The 16949-nt window shown below is 32.4% G+C and overlaps 2 protein-coding genes and 1 non-coding gene across 3 annotated transcripts; 1 reads left to right on the top strand and 2 right to left on the bottom strand.

Annotated features, from left to right (window-relative positions):
• Positions 1-2807: 2807 nt before the first annotated feature.
• Positions 2808-5046, bottom strand: LOC132187937 (anthranilate N-methyltransferase-like). Its single transcript, XM_059602358.1, has 2 exons — positions 4687-5046; positions 2808-2891 (listed from the first exon to the last, which is right to left on the bottom strand). The coding sequence occupies exons 1-2, from the start codon at positions 5044-5046 to the stop codon at positions 2808-2810; spliced, it is 444 nt and encodes a 147-aa protein (XP_059458341.1).
• A 2010-nt stretch (positions 5047-7056) lies between these two features.
• LOC132186751 (cathecol O-methyltransferase 1-like) lies at positions 7057-8985 on the bottom strand. Its single transcript, XM_059600782.1, has 4 exons — positions 8477-8985; positions 7647-7960; positions 7476-7540; positions 7057-7392 (listed from the first exon to the last, which is right to left on the bottom strand). The coding sequence occupies exons 1-4, from the start codon at positions 8908-8910 to the stop codon at positions 7096-7098; spliced, it is 1110 nt and encodes a 369-aa protein (XP_059456765.1). The 5' UTR covers positions 8911-8985; the 3' UTR covers positions 7057-7095.
• Positions 8986-16382: 7397 nt separating this feature from the next.
• Positions 16383-16455, top strand: TRNAR-UCU (transfer RNA arginine (anticodon UCU)). The gene has a single exon. It is a non-coding gene; the product is annotated as a tRNA-Arg (tRNA).
• Positions 16456-16949: the final 494 nt, after the last annotated feature.

A 16949-nucleotide genomic window follows, 5' to 3' on the forward strand; every position in this document is an offset into this window, starting at 1 on the left:
GGGACTATGGACCCATTAAGAGTTTTAAACTCATCCTTACTCACTCTGCATCTTTTGTTATTACACCATAAAATGGCTTTCATGAGTGCTTTAGAGACCTACCCAAGTCTCATAGGAGATAGCATTTCCACACTCATATAGGTAGTATCTATCAAGAGTGTGTGTAAGGAACACCCCATCCCAACAGATAGGGACTATGGACCCATTAAGAGTTTTAAACTCACCCTTAATCACTTTGCATCTTGTACTGTCTTACACCATAGGGATGGACTCATTACTAATCTTTTCAACAAGATAGTTAATAAACATAAATTGACAGTACTATACCTCATTTCACTTGTGATTTCGCTTCCCATTAAACCTCATTCATGGGATCTCCAATCAGAGGTTGGGTATCAATCACAGTGTCATAATTTGGGTATCAGTCCTAACCCCCTCGATGTTTCTCTCACTAGCCTTCTTGCTAGTGGCTTGGTCAAAGAATCTGTAGAATTCTTTATGACCTCACAAAGTCCATGGACATATATCGGTCTTAATAAGCTATCTCACAATATTGTGCACTTTCTCATTATAAATTATTTACTCTTTGCTCGAGCTATGGCAGCATGTCAATCACAATGAAAACACAGGTGAAACTGAATTAGCATATAAAAGCAAATTAATTTATCAATAGGCTCATCGGCCATTTTCTTCAGTTCCTGTCTTCTCCAAGACAACTAGCTTTGACTCTATAGTAAACCTTATTATGCAAGTTTGCTTTAAGAACTTTCAAGAGATAGCTCTTCTAGCCAGAGCAAACACATAGCCACTAATAGGTTTTGCTCATTTGAATCAAAAATTTAGTTAACATTACAATATCCTTTCAACATAGCAGAATAATCACAATAAGACAAACCAAAATTAATTGTGCCATTTGAGAATCTCAACAATTTAAAAATAGCATCACAATGGCTCAATACCATGATTATGAGTATATCTACTCAATTTACTAATAATATATGTAATACCAAGGCATATACAGTTTGTCAAAACATCAAGCTACCAATGATTTGTACATATTTTTCTTGCAAAAACACCATCACCATGATTCTTAACCAAGTGTATTTTTGAATCATATGGTGTAGACACATGTGGATAATAAAAGTGCTCAAATCTTTTAAGCATTTTTATCAACATAATATATATGTGATAAAATAATGCAATCATTATCCCTAATAACTTTAATGTCCAATTTGACATTAGCTTTACCTATGTCTTACATATCAAAATTAGATGCAAGAAATAATCTAACTTTATGCACAACATCAAAAATAAATAAGCAAGTCGTCAATATATCAAAAATAAATAATGACACATTCATTATTGTAAAATTTGCTATTCATTTACTTGCAGCATTAATAAAATATGCATTAGACAACATCACCTTGTCAAACTTTTCATGCCATTGTTTAGGAGCTTGCTTTAATCCATACAAGGATTTCACTAGTTTGCACACTTTATGTTCTTGACCGAGGATTACTAGTCCCTCAGGCTGCTCCATATAAATCTCTTCATCATTTAGAAAAATAACTTTGACATCCATTTGATATACAACAAGTTTATAAATATAAGCAATGGCAAATAACATTCCAATAGATGCAATTTTAGTAACTAGAAAATATGTATCAAATAATCAACATATGCATTTACTTGTAGCTTTTAGCTACCAAGTTTACCATGTGCTTATCTATTGTATCATCCAGTTTAAGCTTATTATTAACCACCTATTTATAGCCAATTGATTTGGTCTTAGGAGGTAACTCAATGAGTTCCCAAGCATGGTTAGACATAATTGATTTCAATTATTTATAGCTTCTAACCAATTAAATTAAAAATAAATAAAATGCATCAAAAATAGATTTAATTGATTCATCATAACATGTCGGATCATCATCAATAATATAAACAATAAAATCATTACCAAGATTCCTTCCGTTCTAACTCCTTTCTTCTCAATTCTTATACATCATCAACAATTTATTAGAAGCAACAGAAAATTTATGAAATAATTTTTCCTTATTTTTCAAAGAAAACACATGCTCAAGGAAAATAACATTTTTAGATTCAATAATAGTATTGTAATCTAAAACATCACTCTTGATAATGAGGAATCTATAGCATGAACTATCACATGCAAAACCAATAAAATCACAATCATACGTTATAAGACTAAGTTTCCTCATTTTAGACTCAGATACTATAACATTTTCCAAATACCCCCATACTTCGAGGTATTCCAAACAACGCTTATGAATGTGACAAACAAAATAATGGCGTCCCCCCACACTTTGGTGGATAGCCCAAAAATTGACAATCATAGCATTCATCAGTTTTTTTCATTTTCTTGGTGTCGCCAAGATTTACATGCATAAATATATCATACCGAATGAAATAAATCAAGTAATCACAAGAAAATAAAATTCCATTAATAGCTCACAAGAACTTTAAGAAATAACTTTTATAAACCCATTTTTCCATAAATATGATCTATCATTTACTCTTCTTTCTTTTATATCAATTGACAGTTCTAAAGATGTTTTAAAAATACTAATCACCACTTGTGATTTTTCAACATGGTCCTTATATACTATATATATAGGGGTTGCATATATATTTCAAGTTCTATCAAGATTTTTAGAAGAAAATCTTTTTTCACCTAAAGTCCATTAAATAGGCAAAGTATTAGGCTCAATCAAATAATAATCAACTATTATTGACTTATTGTCATAAATATGCCATTGGTATCAATGTTACGATACAATAAAATTTTAAAATGCCAAATGAGCCTCAATAAGAACATCAATAATCACATATATTTTATTCATAATCAGCATATCATGAAAACTAGAAAGCTAAATGATATAGATGAAAAATTAGCAAATACTTTTAAAGTATTAATGCCAATCTAGCATGCCATAAATAACATAAGTGCTAGATTCTATTTCAATTTTGAAATAGAGTAATCAATAGAGGATCATCACTTATCAAATTACAATATTCATATAGTATAAATTTCAATTCAATCAATGAGCACCTTCATCACTTGATTTTTCTTTTAATAAATGAAATTGTATATTATGTTTTTTTTTTAAAAAAAAAGACCTATGAATCATAGTTTAAAACTCACAGCGGAACCAATAACTTTACTCCAAGATCTTCCAAAATAGATTATCGCCACCACACACCAACTAGGTGTTATGAGAACCGATCGACTCAATACGCGCACCACATCTCTTCCTCTTACTATGTGCTTACCTGCGAAAATCTTTAGCAAAATGTATTATCTGCACATTAGCAATACCTATGTATTTTCTCCATCACAACATGAATAACCACTCACTTTTTGTTAATATTACTCGACATAGGTATTCCCCAACAAACTTAGCACAACATCACAAAAATTGCTAAGTTCTAAAACTTTATAAAACGCTCCACTTTTTATTGCAAGATTCATGACCAAACAATAAAAAAATATTTCACAAACAAATTAAATTAACACAATTTGAAGTCAAATAATCAAAAACTCTCCTATTCAAAATATCCAATACGTACCCCTGAAATTCAGCTCCTCTTCTGATAAATAATCAATTATCAGATATATTTTTTTTCATAACAAAATCTTTCCACTCATGATTTGATTTCATCTTTCTCATATGCGAATTGCATACCACAAACTCTTATAGTATTTGACTTCTCATAAGTTTAAATACTCTTGTTATGATCTAATCAAAATATTTGTGCAACCATCATAATCAACCTTTAAGATTGTTGAAAATAATTTTGGATGGTGCACAAATTCTCATTGATATAAAATAATTACAGTATGAAAATTAACATTCTAATAAATAAAATAAAAGAGATGAAAAGTAGAGTATAGAAAGATCTCACAAAATGCTATAGAATCACGCAAGAGCGTTGTCCTTAAAGGTTGATTCGTGCCTCCCGGAGTATGTAACTCGATGCGATCGGATCTCTTGATACGCAACCTCCCAGAATTAGACTATAGTATCTATCTCCGTTAAGGACGCACTTCCAATAACAAAGACTAGTAGAACAACCCTTTAATCTTCTTGATAAACAAAACCACATAGAGAAAATACAAGAAATAGAAGATAATAGGTGGACATTGCCCCTAATTATTTGCTTCTATAATGTATATATAACTAAGTAAAAAAAAAATCTCATGAAAATCTATATCAAGAGTATATTATATAGTGCTCTTTGGTGGCTTTATAAAAAGAATTAGTGGGCTATTGATTCATGCTATTAAATTGCATGAATATATGTAACTATTGTGAAAAGTTTAATACCAACGGTCATACATATATAATCTTGAAGATATATAGACCAAACGTTCAAATAATTAAATGCCATAAAATCTTGTTAATGGACAAATCCCTTTAGACCTGTGGTCAATACCGGTTTTTCCAAGCGAGGGTCAAAAAGGTAGAAAACTAAATTAAAGATATTTCAGTTTTCTTTTTTTTTCTCCATAAAAACTGGTTTGATACTCAACGGTAAAAAAATTGGTTTAAGACCCAATGGTAAAAAAAAAATAAAAAGAAAAAATCTAAGTAATAATAAATTATAATTGAATAATAAAAGATTATCATAAAATAATAAGACTAACCAACTATCCAAGTAAACCTGGTCATGAATCAAGGCCATCAAGGGCGCCAAGGAAACCCCATCTTGATTACGCACGAAGTGTTTGGACACCAGAACCAAACAGTAGGACCTATGGAAAGGATGACCATCGCTGTCATCGTTATCACCCACAGAGCAACCAAGCACGCAGTGGTGAACCAGTAGGCCGTAGATGCATTCCAGCATGGCGGAGAGCGTGGCACCAGGGCCCGCATTTGCCAAGATGTCGAAAACGCCGAGCTCGATGGCTGCATGCATGGCCGTGGGCAGCGCTGACCCACACGCCAGTTCCATCGCATGGGAGAAGACTTCATTTTCTTCTTCTTTTTGTTCGCGTTGTTTGTGCGTTTCAGTCTCCATTGATTCTTGGGCATCAGCTGATGAAGACGATGCACTGACCCGCGCTTGCTCTTGCTTTTGCTTTGCCTTGAGGCGTCCTTTTTTGGCCACGGGGTTTTGGCCTCTGCTTGGCTTGAAATTGTTTGGTTAATTTCATACTACTTTAAGAGGCACTTTGTTTTACTAGAGATTTGTCAAAGTTTTTTTTCTTTTTTTAAGTCTACTTAACATTTTCCTCAAACTACCACCCCAATGACAATCTACCCCATGAACTATTAATTACGACAATTTACCCTTAAAACTACAAAAACAATAACAATGTCCTCCCAATGCTAGCAAAATAATAAAATTACCCCTATAGAATTTTCAATAAGACAAAAATACCCATAAAATTTTTTAAAAAAAATTAAATTTTATCATTTTTCTTTTTATTTTAGTAGGGGTAATTTTGTCATTTTGTTAAAAGTGGAGGTACATTGTCATTGTTTTTGTAGTTTTGGGAGTAAATTGTCACAACTGATAGTTTTTGGGGTAAATTGTCATTGGAGTGATAGTTTGAAGAGGTTAAGTGAACTTTACCCCCTTTTTTTTTTCCTTCTAATCTGTCAACGATGATTTACAATATATTAATATATAAAAGAGTAATTTTAAATACTCAATTCTTACCTCATTGAGACATGTTACATATTATTTTCTCAACTATTTTTTAATCATCTATTTATTTTGATAAGATTTGGGCTTGCCTACTGTAAAATATAACTACAAAATATGTATTGTTAAAAAATTGATGGCGATGACCTTGTCTTTTAAAGAAAGTAACATTCGTTTAAATGGGGCTAACATCTAATTCTGAAAACGTCATGCGGACTTCCAACCAAAAAAAAAAAAAAACAACTCAAAGTTGTTCATTTAAGCACAGGTTCTATATAGCTTAGTACTTGTTGATGTGTGTGTTATAGTGTGTATTTTATATGTTTAATTCATACTTTGTTATGATTATTTTATTTAGTCTTATTATGTGATTAGGTATCTCATGAGTTTGGCAAATGAAAAAGAAAAATTGATCAAGTTAAATTAAGAAAGTCAAGGTTGATCTTACAACTCCGCAATAAAAATTGTTGTACTGCATGTTTTGGCTATAACTTTTAGCTCAAAATTCGGATTAAGGCACTAGTTCAATCAATTGAGACCACGCCTCATGAAACGGAAGTCACTAGTTCGAATTCTCTTCTTCCTCTTATATGGACATGTAAAAAAAAAATTGGATTAAGGCAATACCGTATGCACTTGAAAGATTACTGAGAAAAATAGTTTGTTATTTCACGTTGAATACCAAATATTCACGTATTGAAGACTAAAACTGAGTTTGAAAATGAGCTAAGAAATAAATTCAAGATTTGATAATAAAATCGGGTCGTGAATCACTTTATACGCATTTGTCACGTGGAACAAAGAGTAAAACATGTTGAATTGAACTTTGCAAAGAATTCAACCGGTCCATGTGGGGAAGAAGAAAAAAAAAAAAAAAAAAAAAATTTCACTAGCGACTTAAATTCTTCCGCTTTCATCAACTTCAAAAATCTCTCTCAAATTAACTCTTCAATTGCTTTCGGTTAATTTTTCTAAAAAAATTCAAAAAAGCCAAAATATTCCTAATTTTGTTTTTTTTTTTAAATAAAAACGCTTAAGTTGGGAATTTATAATGAAAGTCAAAGTGCAAATCATCAGACGCTAAAATCAACTGGTGCAAATTCAAAGCAGGAGTTCAAGGGACTAAATCGGGATTTTAAAGCTCAAAGATTTCAAACGGGGAAGCCAAGAATAAGCTTGCTTCAAAAAAAAAAAAAAAAAAAAAAAAAGAACACCCAGAGAAAGAAGAAAAAAAGGAGTATTTCTCTCATCTTTACGTACGTAGGGCCCAAAAGGATTCATGATAGACATTACGACTAGCAGTGAAGTGCGAACTTACAGAACTCCATAACCCAAAAATCATTTCAACTTTTCATAAGCATTTTTATTTAAAGGGTTGGGACAATGTCCAAATATTAATATTACAAGCTAGCAAGGAATCTACTTGAAGAACTCCATAACCCAAAAATTACAGACAAAAGATTCATATCTGATGCCACTAAATCCTGCTTTGGTTGCCAAGGCCATGAACTCTGCTTCTGTCCTTTCCTTCCCTTCTGGGTTTTGACCCATCATAAGCACATCCATTTGACAGTTGCTCTTCACACCAGTGCTAATCTCATGCACAATCGGAAGAACTGCATCCACAACAATCACCTTTCCATCTTTCGGAGTTGCCTCGTAGCAGTTCTTCAGCAACTTCAAGCACTGTTCATCATTCCAACCATGGAGTATCCACTACAAAATATATATATATCCAAATTATAACACCATTTCTCTTCATCTCATATACAAAAACTACACAAATCAATAAAACCCACCTTCATAAAAATGGCCTCCCCCTTAGGAACGCTTTCGAACATGTCTCCTCCGACATGTTCCACACCTGCAACACAAATAATTAACACCTCTCTTTATCCACACACACACACACACACATATATATATATAGCTTATGAAGAACATTATATATAAAAGAATAGCATGTATACCAGGATAATGTGGGACATGTTGAATAACATGGGGCAAATCGAAATTAATGGCCTTGATATGGGGGTATCTGGAAGTGATCAAGTTAAGTGTGACTCCTAGACCGCCACCGACATCAACCAATTGCTTGAGTTGCTGGAAGCCTTTGTAGGAGTCAAGGATGTTCTTAATAACAATGGTAGTGTGGTTGAACATGGCTGTGTTAAGAACCTGATTGAACCTGGGATCCAACCCGGTATACGCGAAGGTGTCCATGCCATGAACCCTGTTGAATGCAGAAATTCCTCCCTCAAGAGTTGCATCTTTCAGTTGGGACCTGTCAATGAATCCGGGTTAGATGTCATATTTGATTCATTTAGGACACCATACAGATCGACTACAGTTGTACTGTTAGAAGTTTGTTTTTTTTTTTCATTGAACTTAAAATACCAGAATCAGCACATGCAACTGAATTGTACGTACGGGCAATACTTTCTAAATAAATCTACAAATATTATATAAATTCCAATATTTAACTATCATATGATTTTCACGATAAATTAATAAAAGAATATTGTACTAGAATCCAGAACAACAAAACTTTTTTTAATCTTGATAAGAAAGCGTAAACACGTACTTTCTCTCACGTACTTGACCATCTTAAGTTACACCAAACACTACTAAAAAAACATCCATTAACGTTTTTTCTTTTTTTTTAACAACATTTCACTTGTAACACGTTGACATAATTTGTTTTTGCATATGTCACGTTGACACCCTTTACATTTTTGACAAACACTAATTATGAACAAAGGGGGGACAAGAAAAGTGGAGGTGAAAATAGAGAACATACCAAATATCTAACGAGACATTGTCATGAACCAAGGCCACGAGAGGGCCCAAAGAGACACCATCTTCGTTGCAGACGAAGTATTTAGACACATCAGAAAGACCGTAAAGCCTATTGAAAGATCTTGATGAGTCATCAGCAACCACATAGCAACACAGCAGAGAGTGGGTGGCCAGCATCCTCAGAATACGGTCCAACATCTTCGTGGCTGCCTCGGGATTCTTGGTTGGCATGTGTTGAACAATCTGTGAGGGGGAGAGCTTGGCTCCCGGACCCGCTTTTGCTAGTATTTCAAAAACGCCAAGCTCGAGGGCGAATCGCAAGGTCATGGGCAGCGCAATGGAGGTCGCCACTTGCATTGCATACGTGAAGCTCTCTTCTTCATTCTCATGATCACCATCATAAGTTTTTGGGGTCGATTTCAATAGAGAGGGCATTGGAGAAACTTGAAGAGAAATCTGCTCTAAATTTGTTTAGATATTGCAAGTTTAATCAATTGATCGATCGATTTATAAGCCGTATGAAGGTGGTGTTGAAATTTGGCACATAGTCAAAAAAATAATAATTATAGCAAAAGGAAAAGTAGGAAAAGTCTTATATTGTGGGCTGCCTTTTCTTTTTGACCCACGGATCAAACTAGTTAACGTTGGGTATTCTGAAAATTTCTTTAATAAGTTATATAAGTAGGGCTTAAGAGTTAAGGTTAGGGTTTTTATAAGCAGGATTTAGGGTTAAGGTTTTTCTTTTATATATATATATATATATATTAGGTTGTAATCTTGAATTATTAAAAGAAAAATATAGCTATTTTTTATAAATATAAATAAATTGTCAAATCATATTAAATGTGTTTCTCAACTCTCTCTTTTTATTTTTTATTTTTTTATTTTATATTGTTCATTAATTAGCGTGGACAATAACATCACACACCTAAGAGTTGCTGGCCCCTAACATTTGCTCTTCAGTTCTTGTCAAAAGAATCTGCAAGCCTGCCACCTCATTTGTTCATCAAGATTTGTGATTCGTCCTTATCTCCAACGCACACCGTACGAAGACATCAAGAATGCTCTGCACCTGAGAGTTGTAGCAGACTTGGCAGCCTTACATTAAGTCTTTGATTTATTCTTTTGTCAACTATCAGACAACTCCCATCAGACAACTCAGATGGCCAGTGGCGGAGAGAAGCAGGGGCAACCTCGGGCGGTCGCCCCTGGTAAAATTTTTTTTTTTTTTTATTAAATTTTTTTGGTTGAATTGTTTACTGCCCCAGGTAACAAAATTTTGTTTTTTTTTAAAATTAAAAAATAAAAAAGTAAAAAACTCCTCCAACTGTTTCGGTTTCACATTAAAATAAATAAATAAATAAAAAGTCAAGAAATTTAATGTTTATTTATCAATATTTGGCATTTTGTTTATCTTATTCTAAAACAATATTGTTGTTGTTGTTGTTTTTTTTTTTTTTTTTTTGGTGCGTTTTATATAGTACTTTGGGATTTTTTTAAGCATCAACAAGTTTCAGAAGATTATTACCAATCTTAGATTTGTTCTTTTTATTCATTCATTTTAGGCTAATAGCTATCGGAATATGCTAATAATTTTATTATAATATCATTAGAGTATGAGAAGTAAACAATTATTAAAACAATACTTCGTAGCAAAATGAAAGATAAATTTCTTAAAGATAATTTACTTGTCTACATTGAAAGGGGAATTACTGAAAGCTTCGATTCAGATTTAATACTTAATGATTTTGTTTCTCTAAGACTACATAGAATGCAATTTTAGGCACTTTGTATTTTGTATTTTCCTTTACTTTTGTACTAGTGCCTACATGGTAACTAATATATTAATTTAGCATATAAATATGTTTTTTGTGATACATATATTGTGGTATAATTTTTTTTTTATTATTGTATTTACCATATTATAATAAAAATATAATATATAAAGAGAAAAAAAAAATATTTATCATTATATTTTATTATTTTATTAACGCCCCCGGTAAAATCAACTCTGCCACTGCATATGGGAGTTGTCTACATGCACGTGTACAAATTGTAAACGATTGTATTAAGCTAAACTTTTTAGTTTGTAAGTTTGTTATTGTACAATTGCAGTTTAGTTGGAGATTAATTAAAGTTACTTGTTAGTTAATTTGTTAGCTGCAGTTAAGTAGTTAGAAAGTTGTTATGCTATTAAAGTATATAAACATCATACTTATTACTTCATCATTCTTTGAATCAAGTTGAATATACAGAATTCAGTGTCTGTGTTTTTCAATCCGCACACTCATCTCTGTTTTTGCTTTCCTTCTTCTTCTCCTTTGCATTCTATTAATTAGAGATTGCAAAGCTTGACAAAAGAAGCACCCACCACTTTTGTTTCTCTTTTACATTATGGTTATAAATAGCCATCAGGTTTTACAGCAAGAGAACAAGTAGAGAGAGTGCAGAAAATAGAAGGAGACGAGAGGTTTGTTGAGAGGAAATTGGGCGTATTTGAGAATTTGAGTTTGTGAGTGCTTAAACACTTTTTTGTGTCTCCCCTTTTGAATTAGTGAAATATCTCTCTACTATTATACCGTGAATAACAAATTGTCGAACCACATAAATCTTGTATTTTTGTTATCATTTTGTTTATATTTTTTAAATACTATATCATGTTTGTTTTTGCTTATTTGGTTGTGAGAGAGGATTCACAACCTTTCGTACAACAGGTGGTTCTAATTCTGCCACACAATGAGCATCAAATCCTACGTGTTGATATCTTATCTTGAGAGGATATATAAAAAGAGGCGATGTCACAAAGAATAGTGCCAATTTTATTTGATGATGAAAATACCATTTTGCCCTTCCTTTTTGTTTTTTTGGACATTATCCACAAATTAATTGGACAATATTGATCCATCACTACAGATAACACGGCTACTACATCTTTAGAAAAGAAGCTTTCTGTCTAATCCCTAATTGGTTAGCATGCATTCTGTCTAGTGTCTGCTAGCTGGTCACGATTTTTCTTTTGGTTTCTTGGCAACCAAGCTACTTATAGGCTTGGACGAATATTAATGAGAAAAGAACTTTTTTGAAATTTTTGCAAAGAGACTAATTACTTCACAGAGAATCTTAGAAATAGTTCTCAAAATGTTAATTCCAAATAAATTACGTTCATCTATTATCTTCCTCATGTTTCTTGGATTTGGATTTCTAATAATTAATAGATCAGATTGCTAATAATTTAGATGCGCAATGGCGAAAAGTCTCCTATAAAAGTCATCTAACAATTATTCATCTCAATTGATAGCAATGGATACAAATAATTGTTAGATATCCTAATTCTCTATTCCTAATTGTGCGTGCCAATGTGATATGAATTACCTTTTCCTAATGTAATTTCTCCATCGTATAATTTTATACATAGTGTTTCTTAATTTTCAATTACTTATGTAGCTGGGAATCACTTGTTTCTACAGTGTCAAGCTAAAACGCAGTACCAACCCTCATGGCCGACAAAAGTAGAGCAATTGAAATTGAAAAGCAACGTCCATATAACCACCCAAAACTCAAATTCAAAAGTTATTATATATTTTTTACTTTATCACATATAATCATTCGATCCACTTTTTCAATTTATGTTGCCTTTATGTGTAAAAGCCAAATTGAACATGGCAAAGAATTCAACCCGCCCAGGAAGTAAAAATAAAAAATTAAAAATTAAAAAAAAATTAAAAAAAAAAAACAAAACAAACTTTTCAACTTGGTTCACGTTGCTCCTTTAAAAAATGGATCCGTCTTCTATTCGGTAGGGCAAACTACCGCATTGATGCGGTTATCCAAATCTAAAATTGTTTGGTGTAGTTTTGGAAAGGGAAAATCTAAAATTGCACGGGAAGGGAAAATATATATATATATTTTTAAAAATAATAAACAATTATTTATGAATTAAAAATATATAAAAAAACTAATAATTAAAATAATGGTAAATGTATAATAAGTCTTTGAGTCAACCCGCCAAAATTAAAAAATTCCTAAGTTTTTTTCTCGAAAATTTACTCCCTGTGTCAATCGAAATGCCAATAAAATTCTTACCGTTAAAATTTTTTAATTGCCATTTGATTGGTTGAAACACACAGTTTTAAGGAATGTCACATCAGTCGAATTTTTTGATCCTACGTGTCTACTGTGGACAAATAGGATCAAAACTCACCGTTTTGCACCAGCCAAAACGGTGAGTTTTGGTTGATTTGGGAGCTTTATTTGGAACCCCCAAATCGTGAAGTTAGGGATTTCTCCTTCCTCGACGAAACTCAAGGCCACGACCCACGGTTCTCCCCCCGCCCCAATCTGTTGTTGCCTGCATCCTAAACGGCGAACCCCCAGTCCAGCGTCCAAAGACTTCCATAACCGGTCGGTTATCTCCTTCTCCGATAAACCATTCCCCGACGACTCAAGGTTCTCCCCCCGCCCCAATCGACGGCAATCTTTCAGTTTGTCTGGCTAGGGTTTCGACTAATCCGAACGTAATTTTCTGTAATTTGTTTGTGGGTTTTGTTGGATTTTATGAAATTGTTGGGGGTTTTAATTTGATGGAAATATGGATCTGGTTTTGTTGATGGAGTTTTTCCAGTACTGAACCCCATTGATGAAATAGACACCTTCTCTTGCTATGGACATAACAGTACCTCTCTTCGGTTTTTTTTTTTTTTTTGTTTTATGGAGTATATATGCTAACTTCTACTTTAAAAAATAATAGATAGTTATCTTTAAAGAAATATGTGTATGCTACAAGCTTTATGTGATAGCTTTAAACAACTAAGACAACAAGATCCATTTTCTTTTTATTAATTGCTAGATTATAGTGACATAGGAAGATGATGAATCTACAGAATACTGCAGAACAACATAATTCTTTGCCCATAATGGTGTCATCACCTTCTATGACAATCTTTATCAGCCAGCCCATCGGTCTCCATTATGATGAATATACCTAACTTACTACTGAAACTAATCTGTCATTCGTTTATAATAAAATTATAGTGCATGTAAAAAGCATATGAATAAAACATGCTGAGAACAGACTGAAAAGAACAGCTCCATTATTGTGCTGATGAATAAACATTGGCAGTTCCAAAAAAAGCAAGCTAGATGCTTTCATCTTTCCTGTTTTGAAAAGACATTGGCAGTTCCAAAAAAAGCTTCAACCAATCAGGAATTGTAAATATGATTCATTCTAATTACCGAATGGGCTGTAGATGCTCATTAATAGTAGAGCTCTATGTACATTTACATGCTATGGACATAACAATACGTTGTTGTAATTTCTAGCCTCTTATTTGTTGGACTGCTTAATGATGAAAGGGGATTAGGTTATCATCGTATGAACCTTGTGATATGAATCTAAATATTTATTCGACATTTTAGTTTTATTATATTCTATTTAAAGCACTTGCAAGTTATTGATTGATATGAGAATAATTTTTTTTTGGCAAGCTTGATTATATTTTTCTTTTCTGAGCTTGATTATTTTCTCCCATCTTAGGTATATATTGTTAGGTTTAGAAGAATTAATGAACATGCTAAGGCAAACCGCTACTTCATCTCCTTTGCTTGAAACTTGTTATTCTGCATTTGTAATTGTATTTCAAAATTAACAGATGCAAACTCCATTTTGGACTTATATTTAGCTAATTCAATCTTACATTTCAAAATTTCATTCGAGATTGTTGTTTCAATCTGTCCACGTTCAGTCTTCAAATTCTCGTGCCACTCAAATAGTTTTGACACCATTCACTTACCATGCTGACAAATATCCAGATCGACCCATTTGGAAAAGCCACATCCACGGTTGTCTAAGTTCTACATAATCACATCAACATAAATAAGATCAAACACAACTATTCCAGGAGCACCTAAAATTTCGTAAACAATTTTATGAAATTTTTCTAAACCCTAAATTATGTAGGAGCACCATACCCAACTAAGAAGGAGTACCTAAAATTTCATGAACAAATTATACAAGACCACCATACCCAACTGAATCAAAATACCCAAATCAGGTAAAATAGCCCACTAACACAGTTTGCGACAACATACGCAACTAACATTTGTGAGACAAAATACATCATCCTTCAAAAATTTCAGACAAAATACCTAGCTTAGATAAATAGCACTATATCTAGCAACCCAGCAAATACCCAAATAAAAATTGCTGGGTTCGATAAAAATTGATGCGGCAATGAAGAAAATTTGGTGGATTGCGATAAAAAATTGATTTCACTCAAAAGAAGGAAAATTATTGGGTTGCAAGAAAAAAAAAAGAACAGAATCTTTTCATATAATTTCCACATGTATAAAACATTTTACCGAAATTAGGTAGTGCGAATGTTGTTAAGATACGTGATCTCCACCCACATTTGCACATTGGGTTGTTGGTTGATGAAGATGCGTCACTGACTTCACTGTTTGATTGATCCATCGTGGGTATAAAATGGATATGAAGAAGAAGAAGAAGGATGAACTGATGAGCCCCAAGAAGACAAAAGAGCGATGACAGAAATGGGTATGCGGAATAAGAGAAGAAGGATGAAATGGTGAAGAAGAGGTTTTAATCCAAAAAATTTAATCACAAAGAAGAAGGGCATGTGTTATGTCTAAAGGGGCAGGGGTATAACGGGCGTTTCAGCAAAAATAAGCCACATGCACGGCACATGAAAGGAGCTTCGTTAGGATTTCACAAAAAATCCTAACAGAAGGGGGTAAGTGGAATGAAATTAAAGTTGAATATACCAAAGTGAGAGACTTTAAACATTGAGGGGGTGTTTGCAAAAAGCGCGGCATTTCAGGGGTAAGTGAAATTACCCATATTTTTTTACTCTTTATTGATTCTATCTTTTTTTTTTTTTTTTTCTAAGATACGTATTTCACTCTTTATTTTTTCAATGGTAATTCATTTAGCACAATAATTTTTCCACGATTATTATTTTTCAAATAATCATTTTTGTAACTATAATATTTTTGAAAAAATTGTATTTTATAATAATTATATTTTTCAATGGTTATATTTTTCAAATGCCGTATTTGCCAACATTAAGTATGGAAATCATATTCTCATAGTAATGTCAATCATATTTATGAAATATATTTTTTATTAAAAATTGTGAAAGAATATTCTCATAATGATCCATTGAAAAGTGTAAAAAGTTTTGGGAAAAAAAGAAAACAGGTGAGAGAAACAATAAAAAATAAAATGGCTTCGTTGAAAAGTGCTACTACATATAACATTTTTTTTTTTGTTTACTAATCCAATCAAATATCCATTTTGCATTTATTTTTGCTAATCCAATGAGGTTTTTTTACAAATCTGATTAGTCATTTTTAGACAAAAGTACCATTTGGCTCCTCCATTGTGAATGTTCTTAGTAGAATTAACACTTCAGCCATCGAGCATAGTTGAGCTGCAACGAGCTTTGTTCACGAATCTATCTCAAGCCAAGCTGAGTTTTGGTATGTTCAGTTTGTTTATTAAACGAGCTTAAAAATATGTTTAAGCTCTGTTCGTTTAATAAATTAATCGATCCGAACTGAGTTAATCCAAGTCAAACTCGAGCATATTTATAAGTAACTTTGCTCGCTTATAACCCTGATTATAAAATACTAACAAAAGTGCATTTTAATTGTATATTGATGGTCGTTCTGAATGGGTAGCTGAATTAACAGGGACCATGTCTCATGAAGCTCAATTGTATATGGATGGTCGTTGTGTTAATATTGTTGTTTTTTTTTTTAAGTAACGTTGCGTTAATATTGATTTATAAAGGAGATGGGAAGTATTCTCAAAGTCGATAAAAGAGACATCAAACGTAAAACACAAATTACAAGGATATATTAACATAGTGCTTGTATTCAACAAAACAGCGCCTATGGCCTAATGGATAAGGCGCTTGACTTCTAATCAAGCGATTGTGGGTTCGAGTCCCACTAGGCGTGACTTAGCTTTTTCTTTTTCTTCTCATTTCTAGTTTTCGTTTCTTATAATGTAGAAACTTGTGTTGTGGCGCGTTTTTATTTTCAATATGACGACGAGACAAATGAAATTGACCACTTTTGAACATGTTTTGAGAAACAGAAATTTTAAGTAAAGAATTGTGTTTTGATATTTTCAGAATAAAAAGTTAAAAGAATTACTTTTGAAAATTTTTAACAAGCAGTCCAGCTTTTAAAACAACTTTTTTAGTATTAAAAATACTTTTTTAACTTTTTAACCCAATTCCAAATACAACTGTTGGGATCAAGAAAGAGGGGTGGTTTACTGTTTAGGGAATGAAATTTCATAAAAAGATGAAAAAATATTTAAAGACAATGTAGTTAAATATTTTAGTGAAATCACAATTTGACATTTAAAATAATAATTTTGCATTTAAAGTCATGTTTTTTAAAAACATACTTTTATTAGGGAAAACTTCAGAAAGCCCCCCTGAACT

The sequence above is a fragment of the Corylus avellana genome, chromosome ca7 (genome assembly GCF_901000735.1).
Source record: "Corylus avellana chromosome ca7, CavTom2PMs-1.0".
Lineage (NCBI taxonomy): Eukaryota > Viridiplantae > Streptophyta > Magnoliopsida > Fagales > Betulaceae > Corylus > Corylus avellana.